General features: G+C 57.4%; 7 protein-coding genes across 7 annotated transcripts; 3 read left to right on the top strand and 4 right to left on the bottom strand.

Annotated features, from left to right (window-relative positions):
• Window positions 1-208: 208 nt before the first annotated feature.
• On the bottom strand, window positions 209-2,236 carry MKK02DRAFT_45867 (general substrate transporter; the record flags this gene model as incomplete). Its single annotated transcript, XM_053093651.1, has 9 exons — window positions 209-309; window positions 369-482; window positions 542-562; window positions 612-741; window positions 787-1,512; window positions 1,600-1,817; window positions 1,875-1,983; window positions 2,041-2,132; window positions 2,194-2,236. The coding sequence occupies 9 exons, from the start codon at window positions 2,234-2,236 to the stop codon at window positions 209-211; spliced, it is 1,554 nt and encodes a 517-aa protein (XP_052946932.1).
• Window positions 2,237-3,078: 842 nt separating this feature from the next.
• Window positions 3,079-5,585, top strand: MKK02DRAFT_37417 (glycoside hydrolase superfamily; the record flags this gene model as incomplete). The annotated part of the gene is made up of 12 exons (XM_053089647.1): window positions 3,079-3,472; window positions 3,529-3,696; window positions 3,747-3,813; window positions 3,858-3,934; window positions 3,981-4,102; window positions 4,148-4,221; window positions 4,489-4,819; window positions 4,881-4,936; window positions 4,986-5,054; window positions 5,103-5,272; window positions 5,352-5,404; window positions 5,454-5,585. The coding sequence occupies 12 exons, from the start codon at window positions 3,079-3,081 to the stop codon at window positions 5,583-5,585; spliced, it is 1,713 nt and encodes a 570-aa protein (XP_052946931.1).
• Window positions 5,586-5,901: 316 nt separating this feature from the next.
• Window positions 5,902-8,148, bottom strand: MKK02DRAFT_45865 (major facilitator superfamily domain-containing protein; the record flags this gene model as incomplete). Its single annotated transcript, XM_053093650.1, has 12 exons — window positions 5,902-5,926; window positions 5,979-6,109; window positions 6,155-6,228; window positions 6,270-6,316; window positions 6,350-6,421; window positions 6,471-6,990; window positions 7,037-7,141; window positions 7,184-7,296; window positions 7,340-7,521; window positions 7,554-7,661; window positions 7,705-7,866; window positions 7,912-8,148. The coding sequence occupies 12 exons, from the start codon at window positions 8,146-8,148 to the stop codon at window positions 5,902-5,904; spliced, it is 1,776 nt and encodes a 591-aa protein (XP_052946930.1).
• A 973-nt stretch (window positions 8,149-9,121) lies between these two features.
• MKK02DRAFT_8166 (alpha-ketoglutarate-dependent sulfonate dioxygenase) lies at window positions 9,122-10,350 on the top strand (the record flags this gene model as incomplete). The annotated part of the gene is made up of 6 exons (XM_053093701.1): window positions 9,122-9,333; window positions 9,379-9,477; window positions 9,525-9,784; window positions 9,830-10,085; window positions 10,130-10,203; window positions 10,247-10,350. Coding segments are annotated over 6 exons (1,005 nt in total), but the record flags the coding sequence as incomplete, so codon positions are not given.
• Window positions 10,351-10,504: 154 nt separating this feature from the next.
• On the bottom strand, window positions 10,505-11,472 carry MKK02DRAFT_45863 (uncharacterized protein; the record flags this gene model as incomplete). The annotated part of the gene is made up of 2 exons (XM_053093649.1): window positions 10,505-10,597; window positions 10,651-11,472. 2 exons carry the CDS (start codon window positions 11,470-11,472, stop codon window positions 10,505-10,507), a joined length of 915 nt encoding a protein of 304 aa, XP_052946928.1.
• Window positions 11,473-11,810: 338 nt separating this feature from the next.
• On the bottom strand, window positions 11,811-13,328 carry MKK02DRAFT_45862 (uncharacterized protein; the record flags this gene model as incomplete). Its single annotated transcript, XM_053093648.1, has 4 exons — window positions 11,811-12,315; window positions 12,459-12,732; window positions 12,909-13,113; window positions 13,161-13,328. The coding sequence occupies 4 exons, from the start codon at window positions 13,326-13,328 to the stop codon at window positions 11,811-11,813; spliced, it is 1,152 nt and encodes a 383-aa protein (XP_052946927.1).
• Window positions 13,329-13,642: 314 nt separating this feature from the next.
• MKK02DRAFT_34178 (uncharacterized protein) lies at window positions 13,643-14,334 on the top strand (the record flags this gene model as incomplete). Its single annotated transcript, XM_053088864.1, has 3 exons — window positions 13,643-13,802; window positions 13,827-14,199; window positions 14,247-14,334. The coding sequence occupies 3 exons, from the start codon at window positions 13,643-13,645 to the stop codon at window positions 14,332-14,334; spliced, it is 621 nt and encodes a 206-aa protein (XP_052946926.1).
• Window positions 14,335-15,159: the final 825 nt, after the last annotated feature.

The following is a 15,159-nucleotide window of genomic DNA, read 5'->3' as shown; positions in this document are numbered from 1 at the left end:
ACAAGCAAGGCTAAGAAGGTGGATTGACGGTGTAAAGGAAGTTGACGGACGATCGAACGTCGAACGTTCCAAGCTTCCAAGGTGGAGGTGGTCCACACTAAAGTGTCAAGACACTACTACTGCTACATGGTGTATATGGAGCGGTGCCATGAAGCTATATACAAGACATCTCAATCATTCTGGACTTGGCACTGAGGATCGTAGCTCATCACTGTTTGACCTCGACATGTTCCACCTCCGTACCGTCCATCTTCCGTGCAGGCCGCTCATAGATCCTGGCCTGGATCGCTTCGACCTGGTCCTTGCCATCTCCCGATATCAGCATGTTTCTCTCACCGACCATGACAGCAGTAGTGGAGGTAGCCTACCAAAAAGGTTGCCGACCTCCTCCATCGTCATACCCTTGGTCTCAAGGTAGAAGAAGTACGCAAAGACGAGGAAGAAGAGCTGCAGCGCAAAGAAGAGGAAGTAGTATCGCCAAGCTGTTCTGTCAGTATTCACCCCCGATACTCAAGATAGACCTATAGCTCAAGCTACTCACCGATAGCCTGAAGTGCGATAGCTGGGCGATCAGCAAAGCACTCTCTAGGCCGCTTCTGACGAACACTCACGATTGACATATTGATTATAGGTGACGGCGATTGACAGGACAAAGATGTAGATTCCGATACCCTTGGATCGAAGCGTGGTCGGCAGGATTTCAGTGCAGTACATCGCGCTCAATGCTGACCAGGTCGCACACTGTATCGTCAGCCTCGCCAGCACTTCCGGATGCACTGCACTCACATAGCAGCCAAAGTAGAGGTAGATCATCGGGATCGTTGCGACCCCCATCATTGGATTCTTGGTCGCGTCGTATCCCGCCGACAGACCGATGAAGACCAAGAAGAAGACTGCCTGACCTGTCAAGCCGACCAGCCAGATCGGTCTCCTCCCGATCCTCTCCAGTCCAAACGACGCGACAAGCACAACGACCACGAGGCCGAGCATGTTGAGCCCGGAGAGCAGGGCGACCTGCTGCGATGGCGAGGTGATACCGACGCTCGTGAGGATGGGTCCAAGGTACGCCGAGATCAGGACGCTGCCGGATAGCTGAGTTCCGCTGGCTGAGACAACGACGACGGCAGTGCGCCGCCTGTTTCCAGGCGTACGAATGAATTCGCGGAGCGAGATCGCGTTGGCTTCGACGGCGGTTCGCTGAACCTCCTCCATTTCTGCCAGCTCGTTGACGACTAGCTCGTCGTCTAGATCCCCGTTGGCGTGGTACTTCGCCATCACGCGGTGGGCCTCGTCTTTCCGCCCGACGTTGAGGAGCCAGCGGGGCGACTCGGACATGACACCGAGTAGGACGAGGAGGACGGTCCAGATGGATCCGAGGGCCTGGAGAAGTGTCAAGGTTCGCCATGACCACTCGGACTGCCAGCCGAGGACCGCAAAGCCGAACCAGCCGGCGCAGATCGTGCCGAGGAAGTACGAGAGGTAGTACAGGGATCCACAGGCTGCTCGAATTCGCTGATACGTTAGCATTGCAGTCCTCACGCCGCGAGCAGTGAAGCTGGGGAGAGCGGTGACAAGGTACTGATGTGAATCGATACTCACCGGATGGGCGAGCTCCTGTAGGTAATAGGGTGCAACAGTCTGCTTGAATCCCGAACCAAAGCCCAGGATCGCCCGACCTCCGATGAACATGTTCTGCGAATTCGAGAGCGAGACGACCAGTGCGCCGGCAATGCAGATGCAAGACCCGATGAACATGGTGGGTCGACGGCCATATCGGTCGGAGCACCAGGCCGCGGGAATGGGCGCGACGATCTTGGCTATTGGGTGAGCTCAGCCCTGTCGGAGGGTAGGAGGGAGAGTCGAAGCCAACTAACGGAAGTAGAAGCTGGCTGCGATCAGGCCGAGGGTATTCCCGACCGGGTTGTTGAAGTAGGCCTTCCATTGGGGCATGATGAGGAGCGAGGCGAGAAGGGAGCCATCGTACTTTTCCGTCAGCTCAGTCAAGGCGTAGGGAAAATGTGAGTACAGGTACAGACTTACTCCGAAGGTGAAGCACGCGGCGTAAATCGAAGTCAGGCAAAGTACCATCTTCCGAAGTCCCTTATCGCGCCACCATTGTGGATGAGTATTGTCTACGCTGATCAGCATGACTGACCAACATGGCCATCCAGCCAGCAGGACCCAGGAACCCACTGTTCCAGGTCGAATATACCGGTACTTTCTCGATGCTGGACATGATGAATGACTGGAGATGATGGGCGGTAAGGCGCGTACAGAGTGAGTCAGTAGATCAGATGAAGTGGCTCTCAAGTCATCCTGTTATGAGCTACCGTCCTTTCCTTACCGATCAGCCAGCCGACCGGACCATTTCTATCAGGCTCCACCGTGCTCATGGGGAGACGGACGATTTCTGATGGACGCTCCGGAGGAGATCGATAGGCTTGCGCTCAGAGACGCTGCGCATCTTCGGGCCCAGCAGTCAGCGATGTCAGCTGACACTCGCTCGTCCGCCGGTCGCTTTGACCGTGGGGTGTCTCGGCCCTCAATCTATCTCGTTGGCCCCACTCCGGGTCTGATCAATACCGAAGTCCGAAGAGCGCTAGATCGGTAGAGCAGCTTGAAGTTCAGTATGGTGTGGCCGATATGGCATGGAAGCCGGTGGACGGATTCTCGGACCATATACGGTAGTTAGGTGGAGTGGAGGCTAGTGGAGATGCCGAGCTTGCCGAGTAGTGGTAGTCAGCTGACAGAGATGTATGGCCCGAACTTCAGCTTGGCTTCGGGGCCGGATATACCCCGCTAACTGAGGAATGTCATCTTGAGACCCCATCGAGTCTTGTAACTCTATACTCTACTCGTTCAACGCCGATGTGGAGCTGGGTGCTAGTGCAAGAGTCAATGGTCCGTCGGGGCTCAAGGTAGCATCCTGCCCCCGGCGGACCGCATCACCCCACTCAGTCTTCATCCCGTTCTCGGCCCGGTCGGGACGTCGGGGTACTTGAGTACTTGACTGCCTCACTCAGTACTCACCTCTCCTTCTTACACTAGCTGATCCTTCGCTTCCCCTCACCAGACGCGATGACCACCTCAGTCAACAGCGCGTTCGAAGCGCACTACATCAAACACGCCCGCCTCGCTCTTCAGCGCGAAGCCGGCGAGGCCCCTCCTGCCTCTCCCAAGCACCCTTCGGAACTTAAGAGCGTCCCTCTCTTCCTTAGCGCGCAGAACTTAGTACACCCCAGCGAGCCTCCCATCAGCGCTCTCCTATACGGCGGCTTCCTCGAGCATCTCGGGCGGTGTATCTACGGCGGTATCGTGGACGACTACCGAAATCCCAGCCCGGCCCAGCTGCTGATCAAGCAGGATGACGGGACGGCTCATGCCAAGGGAAGGCTTGGGTGGAGAAAGGATGTCAAGGAGATCCTGGCGTCGGACGGCGAGTTGGAGGTGCCGATGATGCGCTGGCCTGGAGGTACGTCTGGCTGCTGCAAATGCGAGGCGGGAGAAAGGGAAATGCTGATGAGGTAGGCAATTTTGTGTCGAACTATCATTGGCAAGATGGCATAGGACCCATAGCGGACAGGCCCAAGACGATCGAGCTCGCGTGGCTCTCGGACGACCCGAACATCTTCGGCACGGACGAGTATGTCGAGTACTGCCAGGGTCTTGGGGCTGAGCCTTACATCTGCCTCAATAGTACCTCATGTTTCGAATTGACGCTGGACTAGACTGTGCTGATACAGCAGTGGGATCTGGGACGTTAGAAGAAGCTCTTGCATGGGTGGAATATTGCAATGGTACTAGCAACAGCAAGTGAGACTTTCATTCTCAGCCTGCCGAGCAAGGCTGATCGGCAGATATGCCAAGCTCCGAAAACAGAACACCGGAAGGGAGGAGCCGCATAACGTCAAGTATTGGGGACTTGGAAATGAGAGTGAGCCAGCTCGTCTCGGTATAATCAGAGATGGGCTGATCAGTAGACTACGGCCCCTGGCAGGTGGGGAACATGAGCGCGACAGAGTACACCATGAAGGCCAAATCTTGGGCGCACGCCCTGAGACTGGTGGATCCTACTATCAAGCTTGTCTCGTGTGGGCACAATGTGAGTATGAAGGGGATGAGGGCGAGCAGCAGACTGACTCGGCAGGGAGCGACCGCTTGGGATCGGGAGGTACTGGCTACGATGGTCGGCTATGTCGATCTGCACTCCATCCACTTCTAGTAAGCCTTTCCTTGCACTCATCCCCGCCTTGGCTGTTCCAGAGCCTCGCTACCCCGTATTCACCCTTCTGCCTCATTCCACCCTTCCTCCTGTGCCCCTGGGCCTCTTCCCTTTGAAAGCTCCAGTCTTCTCCTGCAGGTCCAGACACTTCGCCCGGCGGCTCCCGAGCTAAACCCTCCTCCTCCCCTTCCCTCCCCTACCCCCTGCGGACTCACTGGCCATGTGCATACCAGCCCCTTCGCACTCAGCCCAAGCTAATACATCAGTTCTATGGTCTATCACGAACGCTCCCCTCCTGGCTTCCTTTACGAAAAGAACGTCTTCGGTCCTGCCATCGTTGAGCTGTACATCGACGTGTGTCAATCCTTGATTCACCTCGCGAACAATGAGCGCGCGCTGCTCGATATACCTCCGCGCGAAGTCAAGATCGCGTTTGACGAGTGGAACGTCTGGGATAAGGCTAAAGGGAATGCGGACAATGGATTGGAGCAGTGGTATGACTTTACGGACATGTTGGGGTTTGTTGGCTGGCTGAACGTCTTTGTGCGAAAACACAAGGAGGTCGGGCTCGCTAATCTGGCACAAGCCGTCAATGTTGTGAGTTCAACGTGGGGGAGTGGGGGAGTGGGGGATTGAGGGAGCGGGCGCTGATGGACAGATTGCGCCTTTGATGACGACAAAGGATGGCGTAGTGAGACAGACTACTTTCTATCCGTAAGTTGGGCTATTCTGTAGGGGGCGAAGGGCACCGCTGATGAGGCAGGCTAAAGCTGTTCTCCAAGTACATGAAGAACGGGAGACTGATGGCGACGCCAGCTCAACCCGATACCTAGTGAGTCCGTCGGACGCTTCTGATGGAGTAGAAGCTGACGATGTGCAGCATTGGGCCCACATTTCCCGTGACCATTCAGACCCTCAAGCTCCAACCCGCATACATCGACCTCGTTGCCATAGTCGTCGATACGACCGACGGGATCAGTATCCGGGTCTGCGTGCTCAACCGTCATCCGACGGCGGATTGGAAGGCGGACTTTAGGCTGGATGCTTTCGGTAAGCCTTGTCTCTCGCCATCTGCCCACCCCTACCCCCGGTCATGTCACCAAAGAGAGGGCCCGAGCTGACTTGACAGATCTCGACCATGTGGAGATCCACGAGATGTACTCTGACGATCTTGAGGCAGTGGTAAGTATCCTGCTGGAGCGTGAGTGCAGTGATGAGCTGACTTGAGCAGAACACTTTCCACAGCCCCGACACAGTCGTTCCGGCGGTGAGCAAGGTGGAGGGGGAAGACTGGAAAGGGACGCATACCGTTCGCAAGCATTCCTGGTCCTTCTTCCTTTTCAATGGCAAAAGTACTTCGTAGCGCCGTGAGTATAACAGATTTGCGTGCTAGATGTCAGAAGTGATGTATCGATTAAGGTCACCGAGCCAGTGAGCCAAGCTCAAGACAAATGATGCCTGCTTGCGAGGGGTTGTTCACGCCCATCACCTCCTTCAGACAAGCAACAGCGCGCATGGGACTACTCGCACATTCCTGCTCGTCGTACAGTCACCTTCAGTATATACAGCGGGAGCCAAGGACCAAAGCGCTCATGACCAGCTGAAGATTCTATCACTTGCATGCTGGACTCTATATAGCAGCCTTCATAATTGCCACCTTGATTCTTCAGCATAAAGCTCTACAGGGCAAATCTGAAGTCCAATCTGAGTGATCAGCCTCGGCCCGAACTGGCCACAGATTGCGACTTGTACTCACCGCTTATTGCCCACGTCCGTCGTGGTCTGCAGGTACACGGTGCGCTGTTGCTCCGTGTACGTATCCCAGATCTTAGCCTTGGAGGCGTTGCGCCAGCGATAGTAGAAGTAGGTACCGGGATACAGAGCGACCTTTGAAGTCAGCCATAGTCCAGTCTGGAAGAAGGATGGACTCACGATGTTGAAGACGATTAAGCCGATGAGACCTTTGTTGGCGCTAAAGTATCGCGGAGCATCTTCGGCTACATAGACTGCCGAGTCAGCGCAGGTCTGGGGAGTGAACAAGACTCACTGTTTGCCCCAATCATAGCACTGGCCTGGACCATCATATTGTATGCGCTAATGATCAGCTTACTTCGGAAATCGACTCACGCTGATGCGACTGTCCTTGTCTGGACTGAGCCAGAGTTCCTGCTGGTCCATGCCACATGTATGGCGTGGACACTGCTCGTCAGCTCTGATCTTCTGATCAAGTCAAGGCTAGGGTACTCACTAGGGATAAGCGAGAAGTACAGTCGAGATGGCAAAGTACTGCCAAGAAGAGGGGTTGTTGACCGCGACCAGAGCTATAAAGTTGGGCAACCACCATATGTTCTGAGCGGCCGAGACGAACGACCGGTTATCGACGAGTTCGGAGACGATGGTGATTCCGAGCAAGTTGATGATGGACCAGGCGGTGGATGGGAGTGTGAGGAGGTTGGTATCGATGACGCTGAAGCCGAGACCGCGGAATGAGAGGGTGAGGTAGCTCGCGACGGGGTAGCCGGGGATACCAAAGAGGAGACCGATGAGGTATAGCGGGTACATGTCGTAGTCTGCCAGACCCTTCAGGATCATCTTGACTGTGAGTGCTTGGCGATTGTGCATGCCCGCCTTGCCCGGGTCGTCCCGGATTACGCTGTTGACGATAATCTTGACTTGCTTGTCGGTAAAGTAGCCTTTGGGACGGTGCCACGCTTTGGTCTTGGCGGGGGCGGTGGGCATAAGGAAGAATGAGGCGATACCAATGAGGACTGTGGTGTCAACTGGAGTGTAGAGGGTGAGCATGGGTGTACGCACGAGTCAAGAGACCTTCGATGAGGAGGAGCCACTGCCAGCCTGCCGCGCCTGCGATACCACGCATCTTGAGCAGACCGACCGCCGCAAAGCCCCGGAAGATTCCAGCTGATGATCAGCTTGATTTCACGGGGGTCGAGGGCGACTTACTGAAATCGGCTGCCACCCAGAAGAAGGCAAGACGCAACGGCAGCTGCCTACTGGGGTACCAGTAGCTCAGGTACAGGACGATATCGGGGATGAAGCCACCCTGGAAGACCGCACTGACAGTCAGTGACGATTGCTGTATCATGTCGGAAGACCTACATCAAGAACCTAGTAGCAAGGAAGGACCCCCGACCGGTGAGGAAGAACTGCATGGCCGAGATGAAGCTGAAGCAGCAGATCTGGATGGGGATCCACCTGTCGGGGCCGAGACGCTTGGAGATGAGCTGCGAAGGGAGCTCAGCGAGGAGGAACCCAAGCTTGGCGAGTGTGTTTCCCAGGTTCTGCGGTCAGCTCAGCCTGGATCCGTACATACATAGTCCGCTTGTGTCAACTTGAGATCATCGAGCATATTGTCCGAGACGGCATTCCCTAGATTCCCTCGGTCCACGTTGAGCGCAAAGAACATGACCGCCACCCAGCCCTGGAGGTCAGTGCAGGTCTAGCTGTGATCAAGAAGGACTGACCATGATCTTCCAGTCAATGATCCGCCGAGTCTGGCGTTCTTCCCGCCATGTCCACCTGAAGCTCGGGTCGAACGCCTCAAAGTTCTCCCATTCGGGCGAGATGAGCAGCTTCTGGTACTCTTCCGCCTGATCCGTGTCGAATACGCTCGGCTGCGTCGCGACCTGTTTGTCAGCCAATGTCGTGTACGGACGGAAGAGATGACTCACGGCGTCAAGCTCATTCAGGTGCTCTCGACCCTTGGGCCGGATGCGGAGGGTCTGCAAGAGCCACACGGCCAGGGCGGAACCAGAGCTGGTCTCTTCCTTGGTGGCGAGAGGCAGAGGGGCGAGCTGACCGTTCGGTGGGGTCGGTACTTCGATGGAGGACTTGTCGTCAGAGTAGCTGCCATCGAGGGTGGAGGAAGGCGTGTCTGAGGGTTTCCGGCCGGGTAGAGGGGTCGACATTGTGAAGGTATGGCTGGGAGGGGCTGGTCAGTATACTTGCCCGCAGGCTGGTATATAGGAGGCACAGTTCCCGCTGGCAAGTCATGCCATCACCAGCCATCTTGCGCCATTTTCCTGCGTCCGTACGACATACGCTGCACCCATGTCAAGCTATCAGCATGAAGACGCAGGTCAGTGTACAGTAGCCAGTGTAAGCGGCCCGAATTTGCCGGCGGTCTGAGATCTCGGGCCCCAAATTGGTCTGAAGGATAGCGAGAGGAATCTCAGAAGCACGACTGGACTCGTCACTTCCGCCTATCTCCGCCTTGCACGAGGCTCAGCTCTCAACCGACCGGCCTTGTTATGCGGTGGGTTATGCGGTGGGCATGAGCGAAGACCTGCTCTCAGAGCACGTTTATCGACGGTGAAGGGGATGGCGCAAAGGGATGGCACAAGATGATGTCGAAACGCATCGTCAACGCTTAAGCTAGTTTAGTCCGAAACGCCATCAGTTTCGATGATGACGACATCAGGCACCATATGAAACCGTGGCAGGTGCGTGTGGCGGAATGGACCGAGGCCCGACGACCCGACGTGCTCGCCTCGCACGCGTCCGCCCTATTATATGTGCGCAGATGACAACATACCGGATCTGCGCCCGGTGGTCTGGCGCAATCTTGCGCAATCTCGCAGGCGGAGCATGAGAGCGGGGTGCTAGATGAGCAGTCCCAACCGGCTGGACCCGAAGTGGGGAACTCCGAACCCCACTCCACTCCAGCTATAAGGCCCAGCGCCTCGGCTAGCTTCAGCCACAACTCATCCACCCAAGTCCCTTATCATGCCTTCCACTGCTACCATCACCGAGTCAACCACTGCCGCCGCTGCTGCCGCGCCGCACAAGCTCAACCTCCTCGGTCAATCCCCTCCATCCTCCCCGAAGGTCGCCACCAACACCCACAGCGGAACCAGCACCCACGCCACCCCGCCCGCCGACTATCCCTACGCCAAATTCCTCCCGTCCTATGACCCCGGGCTCAAGCTCCCCCCGCTGGAGCCATTCGAGCATGTCGACCCGGGCCACGCCGCTCTGCTAGACGCCAACCCCCGGTCCTTCCTCGACGGGGCCAAGGAGACCTCGCTCACCCCCAAGTTCGGGTCCGAGATCGAGGGTATCCAGCTCAGTCAGCTAGACGCCAGAGCCAAGGGGTAAGTCTCTTCGTTTGATGCGATGGGCAGTGGCTGATATATCAGACAGCTCGCGCTGTATGTCGCCCAGCGAGGCGTCGTCGTTTTCCGGGACCAAGACTTTGTCGATCAGTCTCCCGAATGGCAGCTCGAGAGCTGGGGCAAGTAAGCCTGTCCCCCCTTCCTCAGCATAGACACTCGCTGACGTGCAGAACCTTTGGCCGGCTCCATACCCACCCCACCTCTGGCCAGCCAAAGGAGTACCAACAGTTCCACCTCGTCTACCGTGATGGTGCCGGTGCAGACGGACCGGGCGCCGCCAGCCTCGTCCGCAACTACTATGCCGACAAGCTCACCTCGACCCAGTGGCACAGCGACGTGACGTACGAGGAGCAGCCGCCGGGACTGACCACCTTGTTCCTCTACGCCACGCCCGAGTCAGGTGGGGATACCACCTACGTCTCTCAAGTCGGTCAGTACCTTCTCTTTCTGGCGTGGATCCACAGTTGATGATTAGAGGCGTACAACAGGCTCTCGCCCTCATTCAGGACCTACCTCGAGACGCTCTTGGTCGTCCATTCCGGCCAGGATCAAGCGGACAATGCCCGTCGAGGTGGCGGTGTCATCAAGCGCGAGCCGGTCGAGAATGTCCACCCCCTCGTCCGTCGCCACCCCGTCACTGGCGCCAAGGCTCTGTTTGTCAACAAGGGCTTCTCCAGGCGGATCGTCGGGCTCAAGCAGGAAGAGTCGGAGGCTATCCTCAACCTGCTGTAGTAAGTCTTTTCACCTCCGATCGTTGGCAGGCGCTGATAGCCAGCGCGCACATTGCGCAGGGTCAAGACTTCCAAGTCAGGGCGAGCTGGAAACCCCGCTCGGTCGTTCTTTGGGACAGTGAGTTTCCTCCATTCCGTCCAAAATGTGAGCTGACGGCTAGACCGCATCACCGCCCACAGCGCTACCGGGGACTACACCCCCGAGGCCGACGGCTTCAGGCACGGTGCCCGTATCACCCCTCAGGCTGAGAAGCCCTTCTTATAGATCGCCCCTATAGCTTGTAGTCCGAGGACTGATGGATGTCGTCAGAAATGTATCATTTAAGATTAGCAAGTCAGTGACCTGGTCAAGCTCTCTACCAATGCAGATCTCAAGACGAGCTGTGGTGGTCTGCGATCTATCGTCTCTGCTCCCCACCTCACGGCTTGAGGTCCTGCACCCGCTCCTTGACCCGCTCCTTTGCCGTCCGGATCTTGTCCTGCGCATGAGATGCCGCTCGCGTGTACCCGCCCTGACATGTCAGCCATCACTCCACCTTGATACCTCGTATTCCCTTTGACTCACCTTGCCGACCCACCCTCGCCTCGTCAACCACCCCACAAACTTCGGTGTCCACGCAACCGTCAACCCCGCTCTCACAGGCAACAGCGCGACCTTGTGTATAGGATACGCGAGCGCCATCTCCGCAAGAACAGTCCGGCTCATCCATCCTGACTTTTCCTTCTTCTTCTTCCCCTTCCCGTGATCCCTCTCCTCCGCCTCCGCTATCCTCTTCTCCTCCGCCGCCTCTTCGGCCGCTTCCACTGCAAGCTCGGCCGCCCGCTCCTCGCCATACCGCTGCCGCCTATACCACCCTACGGCGCCCGCCAACATGGGCTCGATACGCTCCGCGCCCGCCAGGTGGATCAGGACAAAGACGAGCGAAAAGTCCAGCGCGGAGAGTACGGTGTACATGCCCAGAGCGTACCATCCGTACCGCTTGAAAAGGAGTTTGAGGCGCGCGTACGCCGAGAGGTTTGGGTCGGGTTCGGGGTCGTCCTCTTCTGATGGGTCGGGGTCGGTGCGGGAGGTTCTAGGAGGGGTAGTGGTGGAGGGGGCGGTGGTTATACCTCGACGGAGGAGGAAGGCGGATGGAGAGCCGATGAGGAGGGGACGTAGGTCCCGAATAAGGCTGCGGATGGATGGAGGACGTGATGGGTTAGATAGGGGTGAGGGCTGCGTTATTGTGGAGTGGATGTGGCGTGATGAGATGCCCAATAATGCTATAGGCAGCATCAGGGTTGAGGGACGCCTGAGCTGGGAGAGGGCTCGAGCACCGCGTACGGGTTGACCGAAACGGCGGACCGCCGCCAGTGTCGAGCTTGACGAGGAAGCAAAGGCGTTCATAGTGTCGACTAGGCTTTTTGGTATGAGGAGGATGGAGCCTGTGCCTCGTCAACGATGATGGACTGCAAGTTTGGTGTGTATAGAAGCAGACTCAAGGCGGAAGAGACAAAGCAGTGTGAATGCGCGACTTTTTGGCCGGGCTAAGTTTGGCCTCGTCATTCCTCGGCAAATCCTCGAGCTCCCTCGGCCTCGGTCATAAGACGGTCTCGCATCTACCTCTTACCCTGTATGGCTTGGGCAGTACCTTCATCATGGTACAGTGACACCTATCGCTCGCCGAGCAGCTATCTAACAAATGCATGTATATTCTATACACGGACACCCAAAATCCCCATCACCTAGAGGTAACACCTGACCAGCCCCGCGCCCGCCTCGCTCCCCATCCCATGCGCCAACCCCTCCACCTGTCCCTGTAGACACATCAACTCGAGCCTGCTCGGCTCCTTTGTCCCGCCCCTCGCCTCAGCCGGCAACGACGGCAACTCGACCAGCCCCTGCTTCTTTCGGCGCAGATTCTCCTCTTCCCGCTCCCGAATCGCACCCTCGTGGCGCGTCTTTTCACGCGCGATTTGACGCGAGAGGAAAGCGACATTGTTGGCTTCGTGGTTGTAGAGTGTGAGCGCGTCGAGGGTGTCGGAGAGGTAGGCGGGGAGGGTGGTAGGGAGGGGGTTGGAGAGGGACTGGAAGGCCGCGGGGAGGGGAGTGGATGGGGATTTGAGGGAAGACGAGGGGGTCGAGGGGGAGACGAGGGTCGAGAGGAAGGCGGCGAGGAGAGGTGGGGAGGAGGTGGTGATAGGGAGGGATTGGAGGAGATTTGACGAAGTCAGGCGGTGTTCAGTGAGTCTGAGGGTTAGCGAACAGTCACGGGGGTTGGTGTAATCTTGTCCCTGCCCGGTCGTCCCTCCTTTCTGACCTTGTCCAGCCCCGCGCTCCTTGTCCCGCCGACATCTCCAGATCTATCGCCCCATGGTCAGAATGCGACTCACGATGTCCCATCCCACTTGCCGTCCTTCCCAGCAGCCCTCCCGCCCTCCGTCAACCGATATGCCCTGACGCCGCCATCACCCCGACTCGAGCTCGCATCGTGCACCAACAGCACAGCCTTTCCGCGCCCCATGAGCTTCTCGACAGCGTTCAGCAGGTCGATCGTCGACCGAGTGAGGAAGCCGCCATTGTGTGTGGAGAGGTAGAGACCGATAGGCGAGGAAGGGGTGGAGACGTCCGAGAGGTGAGAAAGGAGGTGGGTGGAGTAGGAGTTGGCTGAATGTCAGCAATAGTTTTGATGGCTCTCTGTTACGCCGTGAACGTTGTCCCCAGAGCATCTGTACTGCCTCGAATCCCCACAGCCCTAAGGCTGATCTGTCCAGCCACCCTTCACCTCTCCCGTCCGTCCGTCCACCCCGCTACCTTTGCATTGTTCCAGTCTCCCAACTCACGTCCAAGATTTGTCTCTCCGCCAGGCAGCGCAAAGCAGTCCTCCACCTCGAGCACACCCTCCAGATCCAGTCCCAAGATCACACCGACCGCATCCGGATGAGACGACAGCTTGGTCGCTGGCGGAGCATTCCTGTCCTGCTGATAGGTCGTTGATGGCGGAGGAGGCAGAATATCCGTCGAGTGCTTCATGATCTTGAGCAGGGCCTGAAGGTCAGTTTCCAGGTAGCGTCATTATCAAGCGCATAGCTCACCAAGCTGTTGAGGTTGACGCTCTCGACCTCCCTTGCAGCCTCCACATCCAACACGCCCTCCATGCGCTGTGGGACTTTGGCGGATTGGGATGAGCTCTGCTCTTTTGGTTTTTGGGCGACAACGGGTGCCGGAAGCGAGGCGGCGAGGGTAGCTGCCATGGACGCCATTTTGTATAGGTGTCTATTGAGTAGTAAGGTTTAGCTAGTGTAGGGTAGACGCGCGAGAACAATACAGCTCAGCTCAGCTGGCGAAATCTCGTGGCTGTGGCTGGGCGGCGTTATCCGGAAATAAAGATTTGGCTGGGCTATAGGAAGATGGGTGAGTCCGTGGGTGTGGCACTTTTGGCTGAGCCTATTCGGCTGACGGGAGACCGCCTAATCCTTGGCGCAGCGGACAGGCGCCTATCTTCTACTCAACCAATACCGTTCCTGCTTGACCCTTGCGAGCTCCTCTTCTGCTCCATCTTTCATCCTTATCCGCCATGTCAATAAGATCACTCGCCCGCTCAGCTCAGGCTATCAACGCGGCTCGTAGCGCCCAGCCTATACAGGCAGCTCGCTGCATCTCCTCCTCAGCGCCCAGGCGAGCAGGTCATGGCGCAGATGAGCACCATGGTGATTCCAGCGCAGACACCCATGAAAGTTAGTCGCTATGCTTAGAGCCAGGCAGTCTGGGACCGGCGTATCAAGAGAAGATCGCCGGTGGAAGTACCATACTCAGTTGCGCTAACGTCCCAGGCTTCTTCTCCCCCGCCATGCGCAACTCCCTAATCCTCACCGCCCTCCTCGTCGTCGCCTACCCCTACTTGCCCTCCCCAGCCAAAGGCTCCGCCTCTCCCTCCCTCTCCCCCGACGCTCACTCGTCAGCATTGAACGATACACCCTACATCACCCGCTTGCTCGCCAAGTACACACCCAGCGCCCAGCTCTGGACAGAGCGGAACGACAAGCACCTCGAATTGACAAAACAGGCCGCGGAGGATAGGCTGTTGGTGCAGGAGGCGGAGAGGCCAAAGGTCTGGAGGATGCGGTATGCGAGGTGAGTAGCGGGGCTGTGCGATGGGAGACTTAGTCGCTGATGTTTAGGTCGTTTGAGCAGGCGTCGCCGCATTGCATTGCGGTCGGATCGCAGACCGACCTTTCCGACCTCAAGGTCACGCGCGACCAGGCTTGAGCGAGGCGGCTGCATGCAGAATTGGAAATTTATGTGCATGATTGAGGTGCTTCACTGACAAATGATGGTTTTGATACCCCCACGGCCATGCTCAAGCTGGCCGGGCCGATTTGTGCGGCATTGCGCATCGAGGCAACACGATACTGACATCATCGATGTGCCGCGCGGGCATTTCAAACGATGTCTGGGCTGCCTGGCGAACACGATGACTTAGCCTTCAGATCGCCAAATCTCAACTCCACCGGCCACCATCGATGGCTGGTCTCGCGTAGGATCAGCCCCAACGAAATAATGTTTGCTTTACCACGATCTATCGCATGTTGAAGCGATACATCTGACCTCAAAACACGGAATACTCAAGCCCTCCCTCTCCGGCAAGTTTTCTGAGGCAAAGGAGTCCTCACTTGTCGGCCCTGTCGGCCGTGTTGCTGGCCGGGCGTGATGCCCGACTTTCCCTCTCCTCGAACTCCGTCTGGGCGGTCGCAACAGTATCAGCGAGCCTGAGCAGATCCTTGAACAGCGGATGATTAGAGTAATCGGTCTTCGAGGCCTTTCCCGATGCACCGGCCCGCAATTCGGCCATCCGCGTTGCCCATCTTCCGCCAGCTTGGAGTAGTCAGCTCAATCTGTCTCGCGCAAGGAAGCGGTCTCCTGGCCCAACAGCGACCATCACTCACATGATCCGCTGGTGTGCTCGGTTCGGTTGCTGGGATCGTCGGCCATGGTGTTTGCGGACTCAAGGGGGAAAAGTGATTTGGGCGAGTAGCTTGGGTAACGAAGGCAAGTGGACAGTGGATGGATTTGACTCACAGTCCACGGGCTTTT

Source organism: Dioszegia hungarica (assembly GCF_025882075.1).
Source record: "Dioszegia hungarica strain PDD-24b-2 chromosome Unknown MKK02contig_8, whole genome shotgun sequence".
Classification (NCBI taxonomy): domain Eukaryota; kingdom Fungi; phylum Basidiomycota; class Tremellomycetes; order Tremellales; family Bulleribasidiaceae; genus Dioszegia; species Dioszegia hungarica.
This window is presented reverse-complemented; position numbering and strand designations above follow the sequence as displayed.